The sequence below is a fragment of the Protopterus annectens genome, chromosome 3.part0, assembly GCF_019279795.1.
Source record: "Protopterus annectens isolate FY-2018-M chromosome 3.part0, PAN1.0, whole genome shotgun sequence".
In the NCBI taxonomy this organism is placed as follows: Eukaryota; Metazoa; Chordata; order Ceratodontiformes; family Protopteridae; genus Protopterus; species Protopterus annectens.
Window position 1 is genome coordinate 160,921,839 of NC_056731.1, and position 19,738 is coordinate 160,941,576.

General features: G+C 36.9%; 1 protein-coding gene across 1 annotated transcript in view; it reads left to right on the forward strand.

The window, feature by feature from the left end:
* Positions 1-13,134, forward strand: part of TMEFF1 (transmembrane protein with EGF like and two follistatin like domains 1) — a 1,099,811-nt gene extending 1,086,677 nt beyond the window's left edge. Inside the window, exons 8-10 of the mRNA XM_044064659.1 lie at positions 8,068-8,191; positions 11,652-11,810; positions 11,917-13,134. Coding sequence (XP_043920594.1) covers positions 8,068-8,191; positions 11,652-11,810; positions 11,917-12,001 — 368 coding nt within the window. The 3' untranslated portion in view covers positions 12,002-13,134. The remainder of the gene's footprint in view (positions 1-8,067; positions 8,192-11,651; positions 11,811-11,916) is intronic.
* Positions 13,135-19,738: the final 6,604 nt, after the last annotated feature.

Below are 19,738 nucleotides of genomic sequence, written 5' to 3' on the forward strand. Positions count from 1 at the left end.
AGTAGCACTAGTAAGTTCCCTGGCCAACTGATCCCCAGCCTCAGACTTACAGTCTGAGACCTGGTAATCACCCTGCAGCAGCTGGAGTTCATAATTCTTAACCAAGAGTCCAATAGAAACTCTGGACTCCTGCACTCCATAATTCTGCACTCCATAATTCTGCACATTAAAGCGCACTCCTTCACCAACAGCACCAGGCAAATCCACAGTCAAGTTAGAACTCCAACAAATGATGTGAAATTCCTACCTATTGGCCTTTAAATAGGCTACATTCCCACCCTTGCATGTCATTGCTGTAACTTACAAAAAACTGCCCCTTCACTTAGCATCACACAAACTCACATAGGCCATGTGTAAGTGCAGCTTAGCAACACACAAATGGGAATATACTGTTGCCCATGTTTAAGTGCTGCTTAATATCTTGCAGCTTTTCTAAATGTAACAATTTTTTCATTTTAAACTAAACTGATGTTTCAGTCACCTGACACATTTTCACAACAGTAAACGTAAAAAGAATGATTGCTCAGGACTCGAATACAGGACCTACTACACTGTAGGTCATGGCTCAACCTTTCTAGCCACTGGGATGGTGAAGGGAACTTGTATATCTTTACATATATTACACAGGTGAAGAATTACAACAATTGAATATATCTGGTTTCTATTTTTAGATGTCTAGTGAATGTCTGCTGTATATATCAGCACAGCTAAGCATGCCACACCACACAAACAAGCAAATGGAAAAAAGTAAATAAATAATAAAAAAAATTTGAATACATTGTGTTTCTATTTTTAGATGTGTAGCAGATGTCTACTGTATATGTGAGCAATGCTAAGCATAGCTGTGCAGCACGCTCCACCTCACAAGCAAGCATATGAATGTAAAAAAATATTAAAACAGCAGTTTCATGGAGTCATATCTGTTGATCACCTTTTGGTCCAGGTTAATTGGCCAAAATGTATTATGCTATGTTTACCAACTGTCCAGAGGTTTTCTGCACAGTCCACAAGAACAGCACAGCCTCTTCAGTGTTGCTTACACAGATTCAAAGTCCATGTTACTGTGCTGTCCCTCGGCAGAGCGCCTAATTAATATGTATGGCATACTGCTGAGGAGGAACCATGGCTGTGTACATGGGTACATTCTGTGTAAGCTCTGCATGTATTCTATTGAATCCTAGGGTTTGTCTTTCAACCATCTCTGTTTAATTCATATACAGTAATATTTTTAGGCAGCATTTCTACAGAATTCAAAAGATAGAGTCAGCACTGAATTCTGTAACTGTGTGTGCTGATTCATGTGCTTTTGTATATTCTTTCTAAATTTGCTGCTATCTTTTGCACATTTTTACTTATCTGGAAAACAAATATGTGGACAGAGCCTGTTGTTAAAGAAAATAAAGATTGTTTCCTTTGTATTTCACTTAACTGATAGGAAAGAATCTTTTTTTTACAAGCTAATTACTCACACTGTTTAACATCTCTGTCTACATACCACACAGAGGTACAGTATTATTCAGAACTTTCCAGTATCAGTCTGGAAGAATGTCTGCCTTTTTAAGTGTTTACTGTCTATGAACTTTTGTAAGAAGATAGCATACAGTTGTTTCTATTTACACTACCTGCAAGTAAAGTTTTCACTGTAATATCTATTATGCTTAGAGGAACCCAGTAAGCAAATGTTAGTACAGCATACAGTGGATTAAATTTTTAGTATCAGCCTACAATGTTGTAGGAAGCAATAATTCTACATAGTAATTTCTTGTTATTACATACACTGTATACAATCCCGTACCATCTGACACTTTTACAAAAGGTATATTCCTAAGGTGCAGCTGCATGTTTGCTTAAACTTGACAATGATTGGTTAAAGTCTTCCAGCTGTTAGAAAGTACCGGCAGCTAAACTTCAGTGAGAATTCAGCTTTTAAACAAAGAAAGCCTTATGTAAAATCATAAGTTATTGCTTTAAGGCTACTGCTGTTTCAACACACAGAGCAAATGTTCATTTATCATTCATTATGGCCGCATTTTATTCAAAAAGCTCTGCAAAGCACAATTCCATTTTTCCATGTTTTGACATTGTAAACTGCATTTTGAAATAAATGCTGTAGGATATTGTTGCATCTGTAAATACATATTTTTTTAGCATATCCTCTTTTCTGTAAATATGTTTTGTTCATTGATATGTGATCTTTTTTACCCGGGCTGTACCTGCAAATGGTCCATTGTGATCAGTGCATTACCCTGGTAAATAAATATAACTAAATAAATAAATAAACAAATAAATATAACTAAATAAATAAATAAACAAATAAATAAATACTGTCAACAGTCACCTAATAACTGTACTACTGGAGTTATACAATCCACCTTGACTTTACCAACAACAAAGCTGGAACGAAACCTCAAATATTTATTTTGTTGTAGCGTGAACTTGTAATGAATGTAAAATTTTTAAATATTCAAAGCAGTTACTGTTGGTAATTTTAACACTTGGCAGTCAAATGTTGTCAATGTGCTGTTATGTTAACAGTATAAATTAGACTTGTTGACCAAAATAAACATGATTTAAAAGTTCTCATTGCACAGTCTACTTGTTTTCCAGTTGTGTGACAAAAAGTTGTGTCAGAAATAATGGCTGCGCTGGCTGCTCACACAATTCCAAAGTCTGTTACAAAAAAAAACTGATGCAGCTACTTGGCTCTGGAACTGATGGACTTTTAAACAATTCACCAGTTAAGCATGGCTTTGTTTTCTTTTAAACCAGCTTTTTCAACTAACAAAAAAAAACATGTTTCCATGGCAGCAGCTTATTGTTAACTCTAGAAACAGAGGGTTTATAGCATTGTACAAGTAATGGTTTCCAAACTGGAGAACAAAGTCCATACTTTCATTTCATGTCACACTCTCTCCCCCTAGTCCTTCCAGGTACATATGATAATTTTGTTTTTGATAGATGTCATCCCTCGTAATGAAACTTTCTGTTATGGACATAATTTCTTGAGTGCTGTGTCTCTTTTGCCCTCTGTAGACACTTTCCTGGAATTTACTGATAATTTCTGTGATCTTTCCTTATGTAGGTAGCACTTTTTAGATATTCAAGATCCTTTTCTTTCCTCAGCTAAATCAAAATTCTGATTCCCTTAATACACTTTGAGTTTTCACTTTGAAGTTTATTAAAGCAATTCCTTGTGACATAACTGTTTATCACTGTTTGAAGATGAAATACCAAGGGAGGAGAACAGAGGAAACAAAAGACCTTCTCCAACTTCTTGAAATGCAGCTGCGTGTGCTGCGTAAATAAATGAACTTTCTCCTAGCAAACTGCAGCCAAATCTGTTATTAAGGTATAACAGCAAAAAAAGAATCACAAAGTCTTTTAGTACTTGTAAAATATACAGCATCAGGCATCCACTGTTAGTGTTAGCAATTATCACAATTCTCACTAACACCTTGTGAATGTGGGATATACTTTCCTTCACATTACAGGCACATTACAGGAAAAGGAAGACTGTGCTGCAGGAGGTACGATCGATTCCAGATATCTCATCGCCATTTTTCAGTTTTCAGTGCAAGCATTTGCAATATCCTGCCAGAACTGCAATAAGCAAGGATAGTCCTTCTAGCTCAACTTGAATATGGTCTTCCAGTTATAGCCACTACAGTTAAGAAAAACTCCTCAACTCTGGATGCTATTGAAAATAAAACATGTTATTTTATTGATTTAATGCCCATCACAAGAGCACTTCATCGTCATCTCTAAAGCCAGGTCAAACACAGAGTTGATCTACTTTTAGGGTCTTTCCTATTCATCCTCCTGCAAGCAGACTCCTCCTTGCTTCCTGTGGCCAAGCTCCACACCACCTATACAATCTCAAAAACATCTCCTCATCTACTCCCATCCTTCAAAACCCCAAACCAAACTGCATTGTACTAGCCATCTTTCTTCATGCTTGCTCCAGAGCTCCTGGAATCCATCCCATCCTGTCTATAACAAATCAGATTGTAGTTGCTTCACTACTACCTACTTCACCCGAATACTTTGCATCCTTTACATAACCTCTATTTTGCCTTTGTTTAACTCCATTCTCTCAAGTGACTCTTATACCCACTTATTCAAATCTATCATGCAGCTAGAAATATTTATCTGTAATTACTCACTGTAATTTTTTTCAATAATGTAACTATACTGACTGTATAAATGTCTCATTTATATGAGTTTGTTCACTTGGGCTGAATCTGCAAATTGTTAGCTGCCATCTGTGCACTACCTCAGTAAACAAATATACATACATAAATAAGTAAAGAAAGAAAGAAAAAGAAAGCTTTTTCTTTACTAGACAGATATGGCAAACATTTTCACTAGAGGGACACTACATGGCCCACTGCAGATCCAAATCCTAAAAATATATTCCTCTGATTATGTTTAAGAACTCTAGTCTTCAAAATTTCAGTGCTGGGCAATTGATATCAATAGGGAAGTTCTTGTAAAGTCAACTTTTAAGAAGATTATGGCAGTCTTCCAAGTCCTGATAGCCTTTTAGGACAGTTTTCAACCAGAACACCTTCATATCAAGATAGGCAGCACTACAGTAATATGATACATAAACAGACAAGTTGGAGGATGAGCTGAAACCTCCCAACCATGCAAAGACATGGTTCCAAGCTTAGTTTGTGTGTGTTACATCTCAAACCATGCAACACCATGATTCCAAGCTTAGTGTGTGCATTGCATCTAAAACCATGCAAAGCCATGGTTCCAAGGTCAGTGTGTGTGCATTACATCTCAAACTATGCAAAGACATGGTGCCAAGCGTAGCGTGTGCATTACATCTCAAACCATGCAAATACATGGTTCCATGCAAAGTGTGTGCACATGGTTCCAAGCTCAGTGTGTGCATTGCATCTCAAATGTGCAAAGACATGGTTCCAAGCTCAGTGTGTGCATTACATCTCAAACCATGGAAAGACATGGTTCCAGACTCAGTGTGTGCATTATATCTCAAACTATGCAAAGGCATGGTTCCAAGCTTAGTGAGTGTGTTACATCTCAAACTATGCAAAGACATGGTTCCAAGCTTGGAGCATGTGTTACATCTTAAACCTTCTTTCACCATTTCACCTTCCATCAATTAGGGATTGACTCATCAGGAAAATAGCACACAAGTGAAACTGGATCCATGTACATTTCATAAATGTGTACAGATGTGGAGCTTTACAGATTGTGCCTGCTTGATAAACATCAGATTAGTCATGCCAGTGTCTTTTTCTGTCTCATTCATCACAAGACATTTTGGAGGACAGATGATTTTAACTGCAACTGAGCACATTAATGTATACCTTTGCTGTGATACAAAATGCAGTCATGCCAAGTTTTAAATAGTGTGATCAGTCTGATTTGTTATTACGTTTTCAAGCAGTGCTCCTAATCTGATTTTCTATATTACCTCAGTTATATTAGTTATGTATAAATATGAAATATTTCTGGAAATGTAATTGTTAAGTTCATTTAGTCATTTGTAAGTAGTACATTTTTTTATTATCTGTATGTTAACTAAGTTGACGATGCAAAGTGTGTCTTATGCATCATTTCTCTGACCTAAGCAATAAGTAAAGAAATAATGTTTATAAGTTCTTCTCAGCTAAGACAGCCATGGTTCTCTCTGCTAATAAGTCTTATCACTTCCATCATGGCCATTACACAACACCTGAATAAGGTATTACATCCCAGTCTAAAAGCTCTTGACTGCATTAGCTTGAAGGATATCAATTTCTTTTCCACTCAAATTTTAAAAGTTACAAAGGAAGCAAGTTGCCCTAATACAAGAAAATCATATATTCAGAAGTAGACAAGATTTGCTGCTTAGACTGACACAGTCTAAATGTTTGGATTGTTCCCTTCCCAAATATTTGTACTATTTTAATCATAACTTTGATTCTGAATTACCTTAGTCATCCATCAAACTACAGCTCCCATCAATACCTGCTCACTAAATGAATTTTTTTCAGCTTACAGCACATTCATCTGTTAAAGCCTCCTTGTAGTACTTCACTTATCACCAGCAAAAAGCCATGTTTGTCCTTTATACAACCTGACTTATTGAAGAAATTGACTTTTCCTATCTGACCCTAGAGGAACATTGGAATTAAAGTGCCTTTACTGGAAATCACATTTTCTGCTTGCTTTTGTATTTTGTGTTGGGTCTTGTTAGCTAAAGATCTCATGCATAAATCATCTCACTTGGCTTCTTATTTGTGACTCAACACTAATCTGACTTGTAGGCCTAAAGCTGTATAAGTAGCATCTCTTATTTAACATGTAAAATTCACAGTTTTTACCCAGATTACCAAAATGAGGGAGAAAAAGTGTTAGCATCTCATGGATGTGGACAGAAAACTCAGTTTCAGGTAATACAAAAGACCCAACAAAGTTAGAAATATAGATCCGTTTTCCTGTTTCTATAAAGAAAGGGAAATAAGATTTATCATTTGATAAGCAGACGTTTTAAATGTTTGGCCTGTGGCATTGTCTTTTGGTATGACAAGTATAACAGATATCTGCAATGGGTTCTGTCATGTAGCTCTCTAGATATTTCCCTGCGCGCTACATCTTTGAAACCAGAAGGCTGCAGCAGCAATTCACCATAGAGAGGTATAGCTGAAAAGCACCATCACTGCAGCTGTGCAAATGTGATACTTGGTAAGCCTTGAGGAGCTTAACTCTACCATCAGGCTCTGAATCATTTCTGGCCTTCATACTTTTCAGTTTTCCCATTTTTTATAGTAAGTACTTGCAAAGTATTGGTAACAGCTGCAACAGATGTTCTGCTGTGGCCTTTTATGTCAGTATTTTGCGACAAAGCTTGCACTGTCCTGATAGAATGCCAATTCACATATTTCTTCCATGTTTCCATTCTCTGCTAAATGGGGGTTTGCCTGATGTGCCACAAACATACAAATCAACTGCTTAAGTTTTAAATTAACATATCCTTGGTCTTTAATGTTTAAATTAGGCCCTTCCCCAGACAGCCCATATTCGATTAGCAGCACAGTTGCTATAAGAGACATAGGAAAGTTTGTGAGGAATGCCCAGTGTCACCTTGTCCATCCTGGAGGGGATAATCTAGGCTTGCTACAGTAAACAGCATACAAGCTTGATGAGCTCCATGCCACATAAGTGGTAAGCCATTTAGCTGGGAGGTTGCATGTACATGGAAGCATGCATGTATGCACCTTCTATGATTGACAGTCATGGAGCTGGCAAGGCTGCTTCTAGGTTGCAGGAGTTAGAGAACACTCCCTGACAGCAGCATCTTCAGTCTCCTTATCAGACCTGGATGTGGGTCATGTTGAGCATGGGGCTGGCTAAGGCCTGTCCAGTGGGTCCAGTAAATAAGGAGAGGAGCTGGTGGCAGCTGATAGCCAGTTGTGAGGAGAGAAAAATAAAGAATATCTATGCATCAAGATGACTTCTGCTGTAGTGCATTTGCGTGAACTAATCCTTATAATTAGCAAGAGAGCCCACATATATAGCTGTAACAGAAACTGAAGTAACAGGATTTTGCATATCCTTCCTAAGTAAACTGTGCTTAGAAAATAATTATTTTTTTTAGGTAGACATTCTGCAAAATACAAGGTGACTTATACGTGAAAATTAACAAATAAAATGATTGTAATGCAAAAGTAAAAATATTAGTTGATGTGATGTAGGTAGTTTTATATTCCAGCATCTGCACAGAAAATAATATACTCACCTCTTGCTTTATGTTAAAAAGTAAACTTGACAACTCCAAATTATATTTGCTTTAGTTGATGATTCCTCTGCTCTATGGGGTGATTTTTCAATTACTTTTGAATTGTCCAAGTATATTTACATACGTTTACTATTATTTGAAATTCATTTTCATGGTCTGTTTTCTGGTTCGGTAAATTTGCACTGTACTTTACCTTGCACATCTTACACTTTGTGCGAAGTTTATTAATTATCTTTATAATGTTAACCAAGCTATGTAAATTCCTTTTTACATTATTTAAATTCTAGTGTTTTAACTCCTTTCCCTTGTAGAAACGAATGACCATGCAGAAGACATTTATGCTGGGAATCACATTCCTTGCTCAGAAAACTTTAATGGCTATTGCATACATGGAAAATGCGAGTTCATTTATTCTATAAAGAAGGCTTCGTGTCGGTAAGTGCATGAAATGTAATATTCACTTTCTGCATAGTATCCAAATGTTATGTTTTTGTAACACAGATACTAAAATTGTTTTAAATATCCTGGTGGTTGTATATGTGGAAAGGCGAGTAGGCATTTTGCAGATAACACCTTGCTGTCTAATTCAGCAATGCAGTATGTGGTTCTAGGCTTACTTTTTGAATTGTATTTCCTTATGGTAAGCAAATGTGCTTCACTGAATAAAACTACAAGTCAGTTTCTAAAATGCATGCTCTCCGTGTAAACAACTTGCTTTGGTGTAAGCCTGCTTTTCAGATAGGCCTTATACTGGAGTAAGTCACTTACACTGAGAGCAAGTCTTTTGGAGCCTGCTTCTTAATACATTGTGTAGTGAAGTGCATCGTATGTAAGGGGTAGGTATATTTGTATTCAGCTGGGAAAACACATATCAAAGTTTCTTTCCTTTCATCTGATAGGAAAGGCTGGTGTTCTGGCTCTGGTAAAGTGTTCATAGTAAAATAAGCAATCACTTCTGCACCTATAAAATTAAACATTTAACTCTTCTTGAAATGGGGTTATTGGCAGGTTTGCCAGTCTACAGCCTAAATCATCTGTTATAATGCCATATGCATTCACTGTCTTATGACACTGGTCACTGCAAAAATGGAAGTAGTAACTGTGCTGTATATACTGAGAGAAAAATACTGTTGATTTAAATGTATGCGCTACTAGTGTTCATGTCCATTAGGGTGAAAATTATTTGTTTTTTGATTTAAGGTCTCAGACGGTGGGGAAATGCTAGATCTTAAATGGGCCACATCATTGTTGCTCGTGGATTTTGCAGAACAAATGTGTGTGTTGGCGGGGTTGTTTTTGAAGTGTAGGCAGATGCAAGGATTTTTTTTAACTTGATGTTTAAGAAGACAGAATAGGAGTTCAAGCCAGCTAAGAAGTGTCCCAGTCAGGTACTTGATAATCAGTACATAATAGATATGAATTGTGTTACTCAAAGTTTTAATGAATTGCCATTATGCAAAGCTTGTAGTTGGTCATTTGTTTCCCTGGGCAATCCCTGAAATGGTGCCTCCACTGATGACAGTTGGAGTCCTACAACTGGCAAAAAAGCTGTTATGTTTCTGCATAATAGGTCTCATAGCAAGCAGCTTGCTCTGGTTCCTAATACACATATACACTGCAACCACTATCACAGCTGTTTAAATAACTACCATTAATGCTTTGCACATACCAACACTCATGCCCATTGATTTAATCACAGATTTATAGTAAGAAACGTCCATCTTATGTGCAGTGCAGATCGTGCCCCCCCTAACAGTGGGGTAGTCACCCACCTGGCACCTCCATTGCTATGGCTTTGCTATTATCTCTGAATTCCTCTGTCCTTTCGTAAAACTGGAGTGTAACCAAGTCTGAGAAGATGAAATCAATCTATTAAAAACAGTTAATGTTAAATATTCATAGTAGGTTATGTGTTAAATTCGTAATCTCAGTCATGGCAGTTTTCCTCTTCTTCATTCCGCCTTGTTAGGCATAGCTCAGTATCCATCTGTATTAAAGACCCTTGGTATGTCACAGATAAGAGTAACTCTGCCCATATTTACAGATAACAAAAAGTAAAGCTGTTCTGGCTGCATGAAAGTCATTAAATAGTACAGAGCTCCAGTATGGCTGGGACACGAATTGGTGATATTAATTCATACTATGTCCTGTCTGAACTGGGGAACAGAATGGATGTTTAAAGAAAACTATAAGTAAGGATCCTTATCATTTATAGTACAGTAATCTGTCAGTTAACTGGAACTCAAGCAACTGGCAAAAAAAAAAAAAATCGAAATACAATACAATTTTCTATCATCACATTGTCTACGTGCATATCTGCAATGGCAGATGTGCGAAAGGATGTTTTCAGTGGTTTATATTAGCGAACCAAAAGATGCCAAAGACACAAAAGAGTGAATGCCAGTGTGCATTTGTACTTTTGTGAGTACGACATTCTGAGTGGAGATCGCACTACAGTGGGGATCGGGACATGTAGCTATTCCTTCACTGCAGTGCGTCCTCGGAGTTGGTATATATAATTAGCAGGGGTGTGGGGGGTGCAAGGGGGCTTGCCCCCTGCAAAACGTGTTTTGAATGGCACCGGATGTTGAGGTAAGTTTGAAAAAATGTCAAGAGTTCGAATTCGAATTGACATTTTTTTGTTTAATTTCTGTGATCGTTCGCTAATGTAAATTTCATCAGTGTTTTTCAAGTAAGTCATTACTCACACAAAACATTTTTGAAATTGTGATGGTAAACCCAATTTTCATGTGTTACACTTTCTGTTTTCCCCCGCAGAAAAATACCTTTCATTTTTAGAGTTTTAGAGTTCTAAAAAGGAAGATAGGAATAAATTCCCTCTCTCCCCAACCTGAGAACAAATCAAACCAAACAAATAGTATAGGGTACAGTATTAGTCAGGCCTATTTTTAATAGTAACTCTCAAGTAACCAGAAACTACAGTTATTCAGCATCTACCAATCCCCATGTGTGCCGCTTAACTGAGAGTTTACTGTAGTAAGTTGGTCATATTCTGCCCATCAGAGTTGTGAGATATATTCTGCAGTCTGTACCATATTATGTGACTCAAGGTCATGTTATACACTGAAAGTTATGTAACAGTTTTACATAGAATCATAAGGGCTGCACATCTGTATATCATTTCATAAATTACATACAGTACCCTATGTTCAGCAAGTCCACTGAGTCAGCTGCAAATTAGACAGGCTTAATTTACTGCAAGGCAGTCTGTAACAGTTAAAGATTATCTGCTTAATGAAACAAAGGGTGCTGGCTTTTTGCAACAAGAGTACTTCATTAGCTGTGCATTGATAACAGTGAAGCTAAGACATGTTGAAAAACTTTCAAGTATAGGTGAAATCGATGTCGACTTACAGTAGCTAATAGGATAGTCAAGGTGGGAGTCATCTGAAGATGCATTTTTTCCACCACTGAAAGATTGCCTTACATGTTAGATATGCATTGTGTCGTTTAGATGTTTACATATAGTGGTGAAAATTTATGTCTTTCCAGGCTCCATAAGATAATGTTCGTTGTTCGGGTATTTGTAGCATCAGTATGTTAACACATATTTTGTACTTGAGCTTCTTTGTCAACTGTTTCTCTGTAAGTGTACATGTGGTAGTTGTATTTACCATTTTAAAGCTAATTTCAAGAATATATAAAATAGAAAAGATAATTTTTACATCCAGAATTAAAGGATTAGAAAAGATAGACCGAAACTGTAAATAATTATAAGGTACAGGATAATTGTGTAAATTATGGAACTTTTTTTTAATTCCTTAGTTGGAAACTATAATGTGAATGGAATGTTTGCTATGGAAACGAGCTCAAGAAAATGAAATCTTTAACACTGTTAGCAAAGAATGAATGTCTTTATGTCTTTTTTTAACAGATGTGACTCTGGATATACTGGACATCAGTGTGAAACTACAGATATGAATATGCTGTTTGTTGTTCCAAGTGGGAAGAAACTTCCTTACGTCCTAATTGCAGCAATTATTGGTGCTGTGCAAATTGCTGTCATTGTTGCTGTTGTAATGTGCATAACAAGGTATATTTTGTTTGGAACACTTGCAATCAGTTTGCCAGGTTTATGTCAAGCTTTGTCTGCTGTATGGTTTGTCTGTTCTGATGTTTTGTCTGTTTTCATTCTACAGAAAATGTCCCAAAAACAACAGAGGACGTCGACAGAAACAAAACCTAGGCCATTTTTCTTCAGATGCATCATCAAGAATGGTTTAGTTTTGATGATTTTTATACCTCCTTGATCATGTGGTGTACATTTTTATTATACTTTTTAAAATGGGAAATATTTATTTCAGAGGCCTTATTTTTTGGACATTTTTGAGTAGTGCTGTTAGTCCGGTTAAACTAAAAAGCAGGTATTTGGTTTGCCAAATGATGTAGCTTTAACAATGAAACACTAAGGAAGGAGTTCTTAACCCTTAACAGTTTTAATTTACTAGCTTACTTGTGTCACTTTCTGTTAATTTATACTGCAGTGTACTCAGCCATACATTTTTGTGAGTATTGTTTTTAAGGTATATTTTAAATAACTTCACTGATGGCTGTAGTGAATGACAGTTATTTTTATTGGATGAGGCATGAGCTACGAAGGTAATGATGTTTACAGATTACTTTTTCTTACATGATATTAGGAAGAGCACACTGTGTTGAAATACATATTTAATTTTTTTGCTGGGGGGGGTGGGAGGATTAGTAGCTGATGTTTTTTAGACCCTGTGTCTTGCATGATTTTGTGTGATTCTGTGTACTGTGTGTAGTTGTAAAATATGTAATATATGTATTAACTGCTTTTGTGACAGACATTGAAGCACTACCATTCTCATGTTTCTGATGCTGTATCTATTTAACACTCTAACCATACACTTAGCAACTCATAAATGTAACTGGTAGTGCTTTGGTATAGGTTCTACATTGAGAAAAAAAGTGTTTTCTGGTTGGATAAGAAGTCAGATCAATACAAAGACTTGGTTCTCACTCTGAGGAGATAGAGACAACATGAATTAATGCTATACTTAATAAGTATTCCTTAAATGAAAAATTGATACTGAAAATGTATTAACTTTTTTGATTTAAAACAGTAATTTGCATATTGTACAGTATTCTGCAAAAATAAAGCACTGACTTACCAACACTGTTTTATATAAAAAGCCACTTTTTGCATGGTAATGAAAAAAAGTCTTGATAGGAATTTGATGGATGTAAGTTGCCTAGACACTACATGTGTTAAAAGTCATAGAGGTAAACGTGAGATGAATGTGTTAAGTTATTCAGACATTGTTTGGGCTTTAAACTGCTGCATGTAGGATTTAACAATTTGATCATAATAATAAAAATGCTTATCTACTAAATGTATTGCATGTTATAGTAATAAGCGTTTGTCTATTGTTTTGATGAGAAAGACACCACAGAGTATGAGATGCATTGAAAGATTTTTATTACTCGCCTCAAAGGCTTGCAATGAATTGCCAAAGGTAGAAAATCTATATGCCTTTGGTTATGTATTTAAAGCACACGTTAATGCTGGAGTGGCTTATTGTGTATAAAATGTTTCATTGCTTTCTTGTGCAACCTGTGAGAATACGCCATTTTTTATGTAAAGTATATCCAGGGTAATTTACTTACATTCTACATGGTACATTTATATGCAGAGAATAGTCTGTTTTAGAAATGAAGGAATGTTTACACTGGGAATCAGGACTGACACTTGTCCATGAATCTTTATATAATATATATCTGTCTGGTGTCATTACATTGTTGCAGATTCAGAATTTTGTACTTGCATTTTTAAGCAGAATTAATTTGTAGCCAATTCTGTGTAGACATTTCACTTTGTAAAATGTATATTGTTTTTGTTGTTTGGCCCAGACCAGTTAATTTTATGTATAGTTTGAAATGGTTTGCTTTACAGAATATATTTAACACGTGCATTTATTATGCCGACTACAGCCACCAGACCCATCTTCTGGTGTACAAAGGTTGCAGTCTTGCAAATGTCAGCAGCAAATTACAAAACTAGCTATCACATACAGGGCAAAGCTTTATAGCACTAGCAAATTTTACAACAGAGAGGTTTAAGTTGTGTTGGTCATTGTCTGCCTTTTCACATTGTTCAGCTATTATGGAAATGCCAGTAAAATAACTTCAAGACAGTAGTCAGTGCTTATTTGAGAAAATGATGTTTTTGCTAAGAGTAATCCATCCTGTTAAGGAGACAAATTATTCGTATGGATGACGCTAACTGAACTAAATTCAAGCTTTGCTTTGTGTGAATGTGTCACTTTTACATAATGTCTTGATGAGTTTAATTTGAGCAGCAGTCTATACAGAATGCTGAAGATCTGTACGGGTATTATGAAAATGTGTCTACAGATGGAAGTCTGTTAGCTTCTATAAGGTGGATTTTTAACATTTTGCATTATAATTGTCTTATTTTTATTCTGTGCATTGCCAGTAAGTTTCATTATTTGGTTTGAGTACATTAAATGTATGGAAAAGTTGAAGTCAGAAAGTTGGAACTCTCAGATAAAATCATATAACTTTCTGTTTATAATGTGTACCCATTCCCTGGCAGCTATGTCAGTGACAAAAATATTCCATGTCTGCTGAAATTCATTGCAGTGGTAAGAGCAAAGGCTACCTCTCTGTAGTAAATCATCAAGCACACAGCACTGGACATTGCTGAGGACACTAACAACTGCAGCAGAGTTAAAGCAAGAGTAGGCCATAACAAGTTGTGGCAGAAGACCCAAACTGCTTGTTTATTTACTGCATTTGATACCATGGAAGGCCCAGCTATGGAGATACCGGGGGGGGGGGGGGGCTCCAAAACCATTCACAATAAGGGAGCAGCACAGTGGCACAAAGGATAGTGCTTTCATCTCACAGCAAGAGATTTACTGGTTCAGTTCTCAGCTGGGGCACCTTCTATATGGAGTCTACATGTCCTCCCTGTGTTTGCGTGAATTTTCTCCTGGTACTTCACTTTCCTCTCCCATTCCAAAAACATGCAGTAGGAGGACTGAATAGTGTAAGTTGGTCATTGCTGTGAGTGTGTTGTGTGGAAGAACTACTACAGCAGGGCTAGCCACCATTGATGTAAACCTTGGCTCTAGATGATTGTCACTGTTGAAGTGACACCCCAACCCCATCTGCAAAAATAGGAAAAGGTTTTGGGGGTGGATGGATGGTTTTTATTGTAACAGTTGCTGTAATACAGTTTTATCCATTCAGAGATTTTTTTGAAGTGTTTACCATGTCTAATTCAGGCATTGTCTGTAAAAATGTGCACAGTTGTTGAAATAGTTCTTACAGGTTCATAGGTGATTCCTAGGTTAATGACCCCAGGGAGCCTTTTTAAGCCTAGCCATACTTCCCACTGTGAGAATCAAACTTGGTACCCTGTGTTTGTGAGGTAAACACCTTAACCATTAAACCAACCCCCAATCCGTTAGACAATGCAATTTAAAATATTCAGGTAGGTGAACGTTTCTTTATATTATGCATTTGACTATTTAAGACAAAAGGAGCTGTAGTACACACACACACACACACACACACACACACACACACACACACACACACACACACACACACACACACACACACACACACTGATACAAAAGACAGTACATGGTCACATGTTCAAAAATAAAGCAGGATTATGTAAGCTTAGCCTAAGACAGTATACAGACTCGGGTCACAATCATAGATGTACAGATTTTATTGTAAGAATCTTATTCAGCATAAAGGTAAGAGCCATGCTTGGATGAAGTCATCACTTCTATAGGCTTTAAGAGTAATTGTAGGCTTATAAGTTCTAAGATGAGTAGATAACACAAAGAGAAGGTAAATGTCACTGAAAAAAATATAATGGAAAATAGATTGAAACGGGTAGTGAATCAAATTGTAAGGCACAGATGAAAAACAAAAATGTGAAAAAAAAAATGGGGCAACAGAGTGAATTTGGTAAAATGAGAGGAGGTAGGGGAGATAGAAGGACGTATTTCGACAGAAAGAATGTGAGCACAACCAAAGGATGGAGGATATAGAATCAAATGTCCAAAACTAGAAATAAGCAATTTAAGGAGCAGAGCAATAGTATAAAAACATGACAGAGAAAAGTAGGAAAAAAGGCATATAAAAAAGTATTGATAAGAAAGAGAAACATGAGCTGCACAGAGGCACAGCTATTGTAAAAGACTGCCAGGGATAAGGTGGCTTTAAAGAAGAAAATGCAAATCATTTTCTTAATAGTTGGATAAATACTTAAGAAAGAGAAAGAGAGTACAACTGAGGTCCCAGAGTCATATGGTTCATAATGTGTGTGAGGACCCAGCTATGCATGTCATTGATTTGTTCTATGATGTTACAAATGCTCCTGTGAGTCAGGTACATCTTCTGGAACTGTTGGCTGCTCAAGCTGGTGGTGAGGGAACAAAATATCTAGCACTGCAATAGTTAAATGAGCCAAGATGGTGTGCAAAGGACAAGAGCTTACATTTTTGCACATATCACCATTTATCTCCACATACAGCAGACTGTCTAGTATATAGATACGTATTGACATAGGCACATCATCAACATCTCAATCCTCCTCATACTGTTCTCCAAGGCTGACCTTGTGTTGGTCCAGCCCCAGCACTCCACTCCTTCCTCGGAGGAAATGCAAAGCCACACGTACTTATCTTTCCTATTCCTTCCTCCATTTGCAAACATAGCTGTGCCACAAAGTTTGTATTATGAGCATTGCATTTGGAAACCCACCGTTTATTGCATTAGGCCAGTTGTGGACAAAAAAAGCCTAATGATGCAACATGTAATGGGGTAGGGGTAATGGGCAGATGCAGTTAATGATCAAACAGTAAGGTATCAGTTATTTGTGTTTGCTCCGTGGATGGCTAGATATGTAGGAGAGATGAAAAGCTGCCAGGCTGTTGCAACAGATGAGTAGTGCTGCTACTGCATTGTTCTTTGTAAGTGAGTTGTTTGGCATATGCCCAGATTTTGCAGGCTAAATCCTAGGAAGAATTATGGTCTCATAGTCTTGCACCTAAAAGACGAGGGCATGTACTGTACTTTGCAGTGGAGAACACATAGAAAAGAATCATTTCAGTACTCTTGAAGTGTGTTTCTAAAAGAAATGGTGCCCTAAAATGAATTGCATAATGATGCATAGGAGAAGAACTGTTTCAGCACATAAAAACAGAATGCATGCCGGCCGTGGTCTCTACTGGAAGTTAAAGGACAATTACACTTTGGTGGAAGGTGATAACACAAAGTAGTCAAAAGTATTAGAGGGTAGCATAGAAGCTGTTATTAACAAAGAGTGACTTAAACAGTAAATATTTCTGAGAACTGCAATATGAGAAGTGTGACAGATTCAAGCAAATGATACCTGCTGTTAGTTTCTTTCCGCAATCCAGAGCAATATTCTTATTTGTAAGAAGCATTGCATTATTCATTTTTTTCCAGCAGTGTTTCTGTTTTATTGATTTATTCATTCATTTTCACTCTTATTAGTACAAAAGTGGACCACCTGTTACTTTGCTGTAAAAATAGAATGTTACAAACTGCAGTGTCAGTGAATTAAGTTGTGCTACAACACAAAGGGCACATTTTGAGGTCAAGAGGTTTCACATGTGTAACCTCCATAGTTGTTTCCCTTTTTACAGTGCTTCCACATTCCTGGCTACTTTAATAGCATGGCATTTATTGCAGAGGCAGAATGCTGATGAGAAGTAATATCTTGTAGACTAGTTTATATCAATGTTTCCTTAACATTTTGAAGACCATTGAGCATGATGATGGACTAGGGAAAGTAGCTGTGTGCACAGTTTCCAATTACCAAAGCATCATATGAAGGCCCTTAAGAAAACTGGTTGTATATTATATGGGGAGTGTGTGATCATTGTGCTGTTTGTATAATGTCAAGGTACACTATTTTCAGTTATACTTCATAAGTGGGAACTAGCAGCCCCACTAAACTCAAGGCAACACTGTAAAGGAGAGGTTATTATAGAGGTGCTGTAGATCTTTCATAGTAACAAAAATCAAACTACTTTAAACTAACATGTTGTTTTGGTGTGCTTTGCTTAGGTAGTATTCACAAAACACGACTACGCAAGTTTACTGTTTGCTGGTGCTGTACAGCACTTTAACCAAAACTGAGTTCAACCATGGTAGCAGTCATGTACAAAATAAGTGGAAGAAGTTAGACAGAGCTATGGCTACAATTTCAAGACCGATGTAAGCATAATATGGGGGGATATATTGAGGTATGAATGTCTGATTTCCAAGATGCAAAGTGCAGCACTTGTTTAAGTTAAGGTCAGAATATTTGTCCTTTGAGTCATTCAGACTTCAGCGTACATATTTTTAACCTAAAAAGATTTACCTATCTTCTTCTTCTGGCTTTTCCTGGTTAGGGGTTGCCACAGCAGATCATCTGTATGCTCATGATTGGCAGTGGAGTTTTACTGTGTCAAGTTGCCAGCCCGGCACCCAACCTTCCACAAAAGGCACACACAGGCGCACCTAGGGCCAGTTTAGAGTGTCCAATCCACCTACTGCATGTCTTTGGGAGGAAACCAGTGCACACCCACGTGACCACAGGGAGGATATATAGACTCTGCACAGAAGGCACCCCAGCCGAGAATTGAACTGGAGAACCTCTTGTTGTGAGGTGGCAATGCTAACCGCTGTACCACCGTGGCCACCCAAAAAGATTTGCCTATTTGTTTGTTGTAAATAAATAATGAATGTTTGCCCTTTGTTTAAGAAGATAATTTTAGTTCCTAAGTACTAACTTTTTTTTTTTTTTACAAGAAAGTGATGTAATAATTGAAGGACAGACATATATACTGAGTTTTAATTACAGTGTCAAACCTTGTTTATGACACTGTGCATTTATAATGAGTATTTCTTATGGGGCCATGCATTGCATGGGAGGAGAATACACATATTTATACTGAGTTTTTATTACTGTGCCATGCATTACATGGTTTCTACTGAGTTTTGATTACAGTGCATGTATTACTTGGGAGAACACACAGTTGCACAGAGTTTTATGATGATCTACCAATCTGTACTTTAAACTTTAGAAAAAGAAAAATAAACTAATCTTGAAGCTACATGTACAATTCAGATATGCATTATAACGCCTGTGAAGTCATTAACAGGAAGGATTTTGTCTACAAAATGTATGTGTTTAAGTATTCTCTGCATAATATTTTCAGAGAAGAAAACATTTAAGATCAGGTATATTTACTATGTACCAAATGGCTATGCCATAGTAACAGATGTTAACACTTGATGCAAGCTGTTTATTCCATAATCTGGTGTACGTAAAAGAGATAACGACCATTCCACTTTTGATCACTAAGGTTTCTGTAGCCATAGTAGGTAACTGCACTCCCAGTTGCCAGTGTAGAAAGACTATGGTATCACACAAAAATCATTATTACCTTCATAGTCAGGGTCATACATGTAGACAGAATCAAAACTCTGGTGTTGTAGCAGTCAAAGGCAGCATGGCTTGTGTTTTTCAAAAACTACATCTACTGGAAACTGAGTCACCAATACATCGTACATACATACCAATACATTGGTAGGACAGCCCCAGATTAGGGCCTAGCAAAGAGGCAGGATGGGGAGAGTAATTTCTTTTGCAGCCCAAGGTGGTTTAAATGTTAAGGAATAAGGAGAAAGTACTGGCTAAGGAGGCAGATGAGCTAGCTGATACACTGAGTTCAGGGGAAGAAGTCCTAAAGATCCTAATAGGTTAGAGCTAGAGTAGAAGAGAATACATAAGGTTATGACTGTGTCTCTGATTGCAGCACTTTAGTATGTGTTTGAGAAATTCTCCATGAGCGAGACAAAAGTACAAGAGGGGAATATCTTGAGATCAGTTTCAAGAACACATGGCAAACTAAAGTTACAATCAATTATTTCACT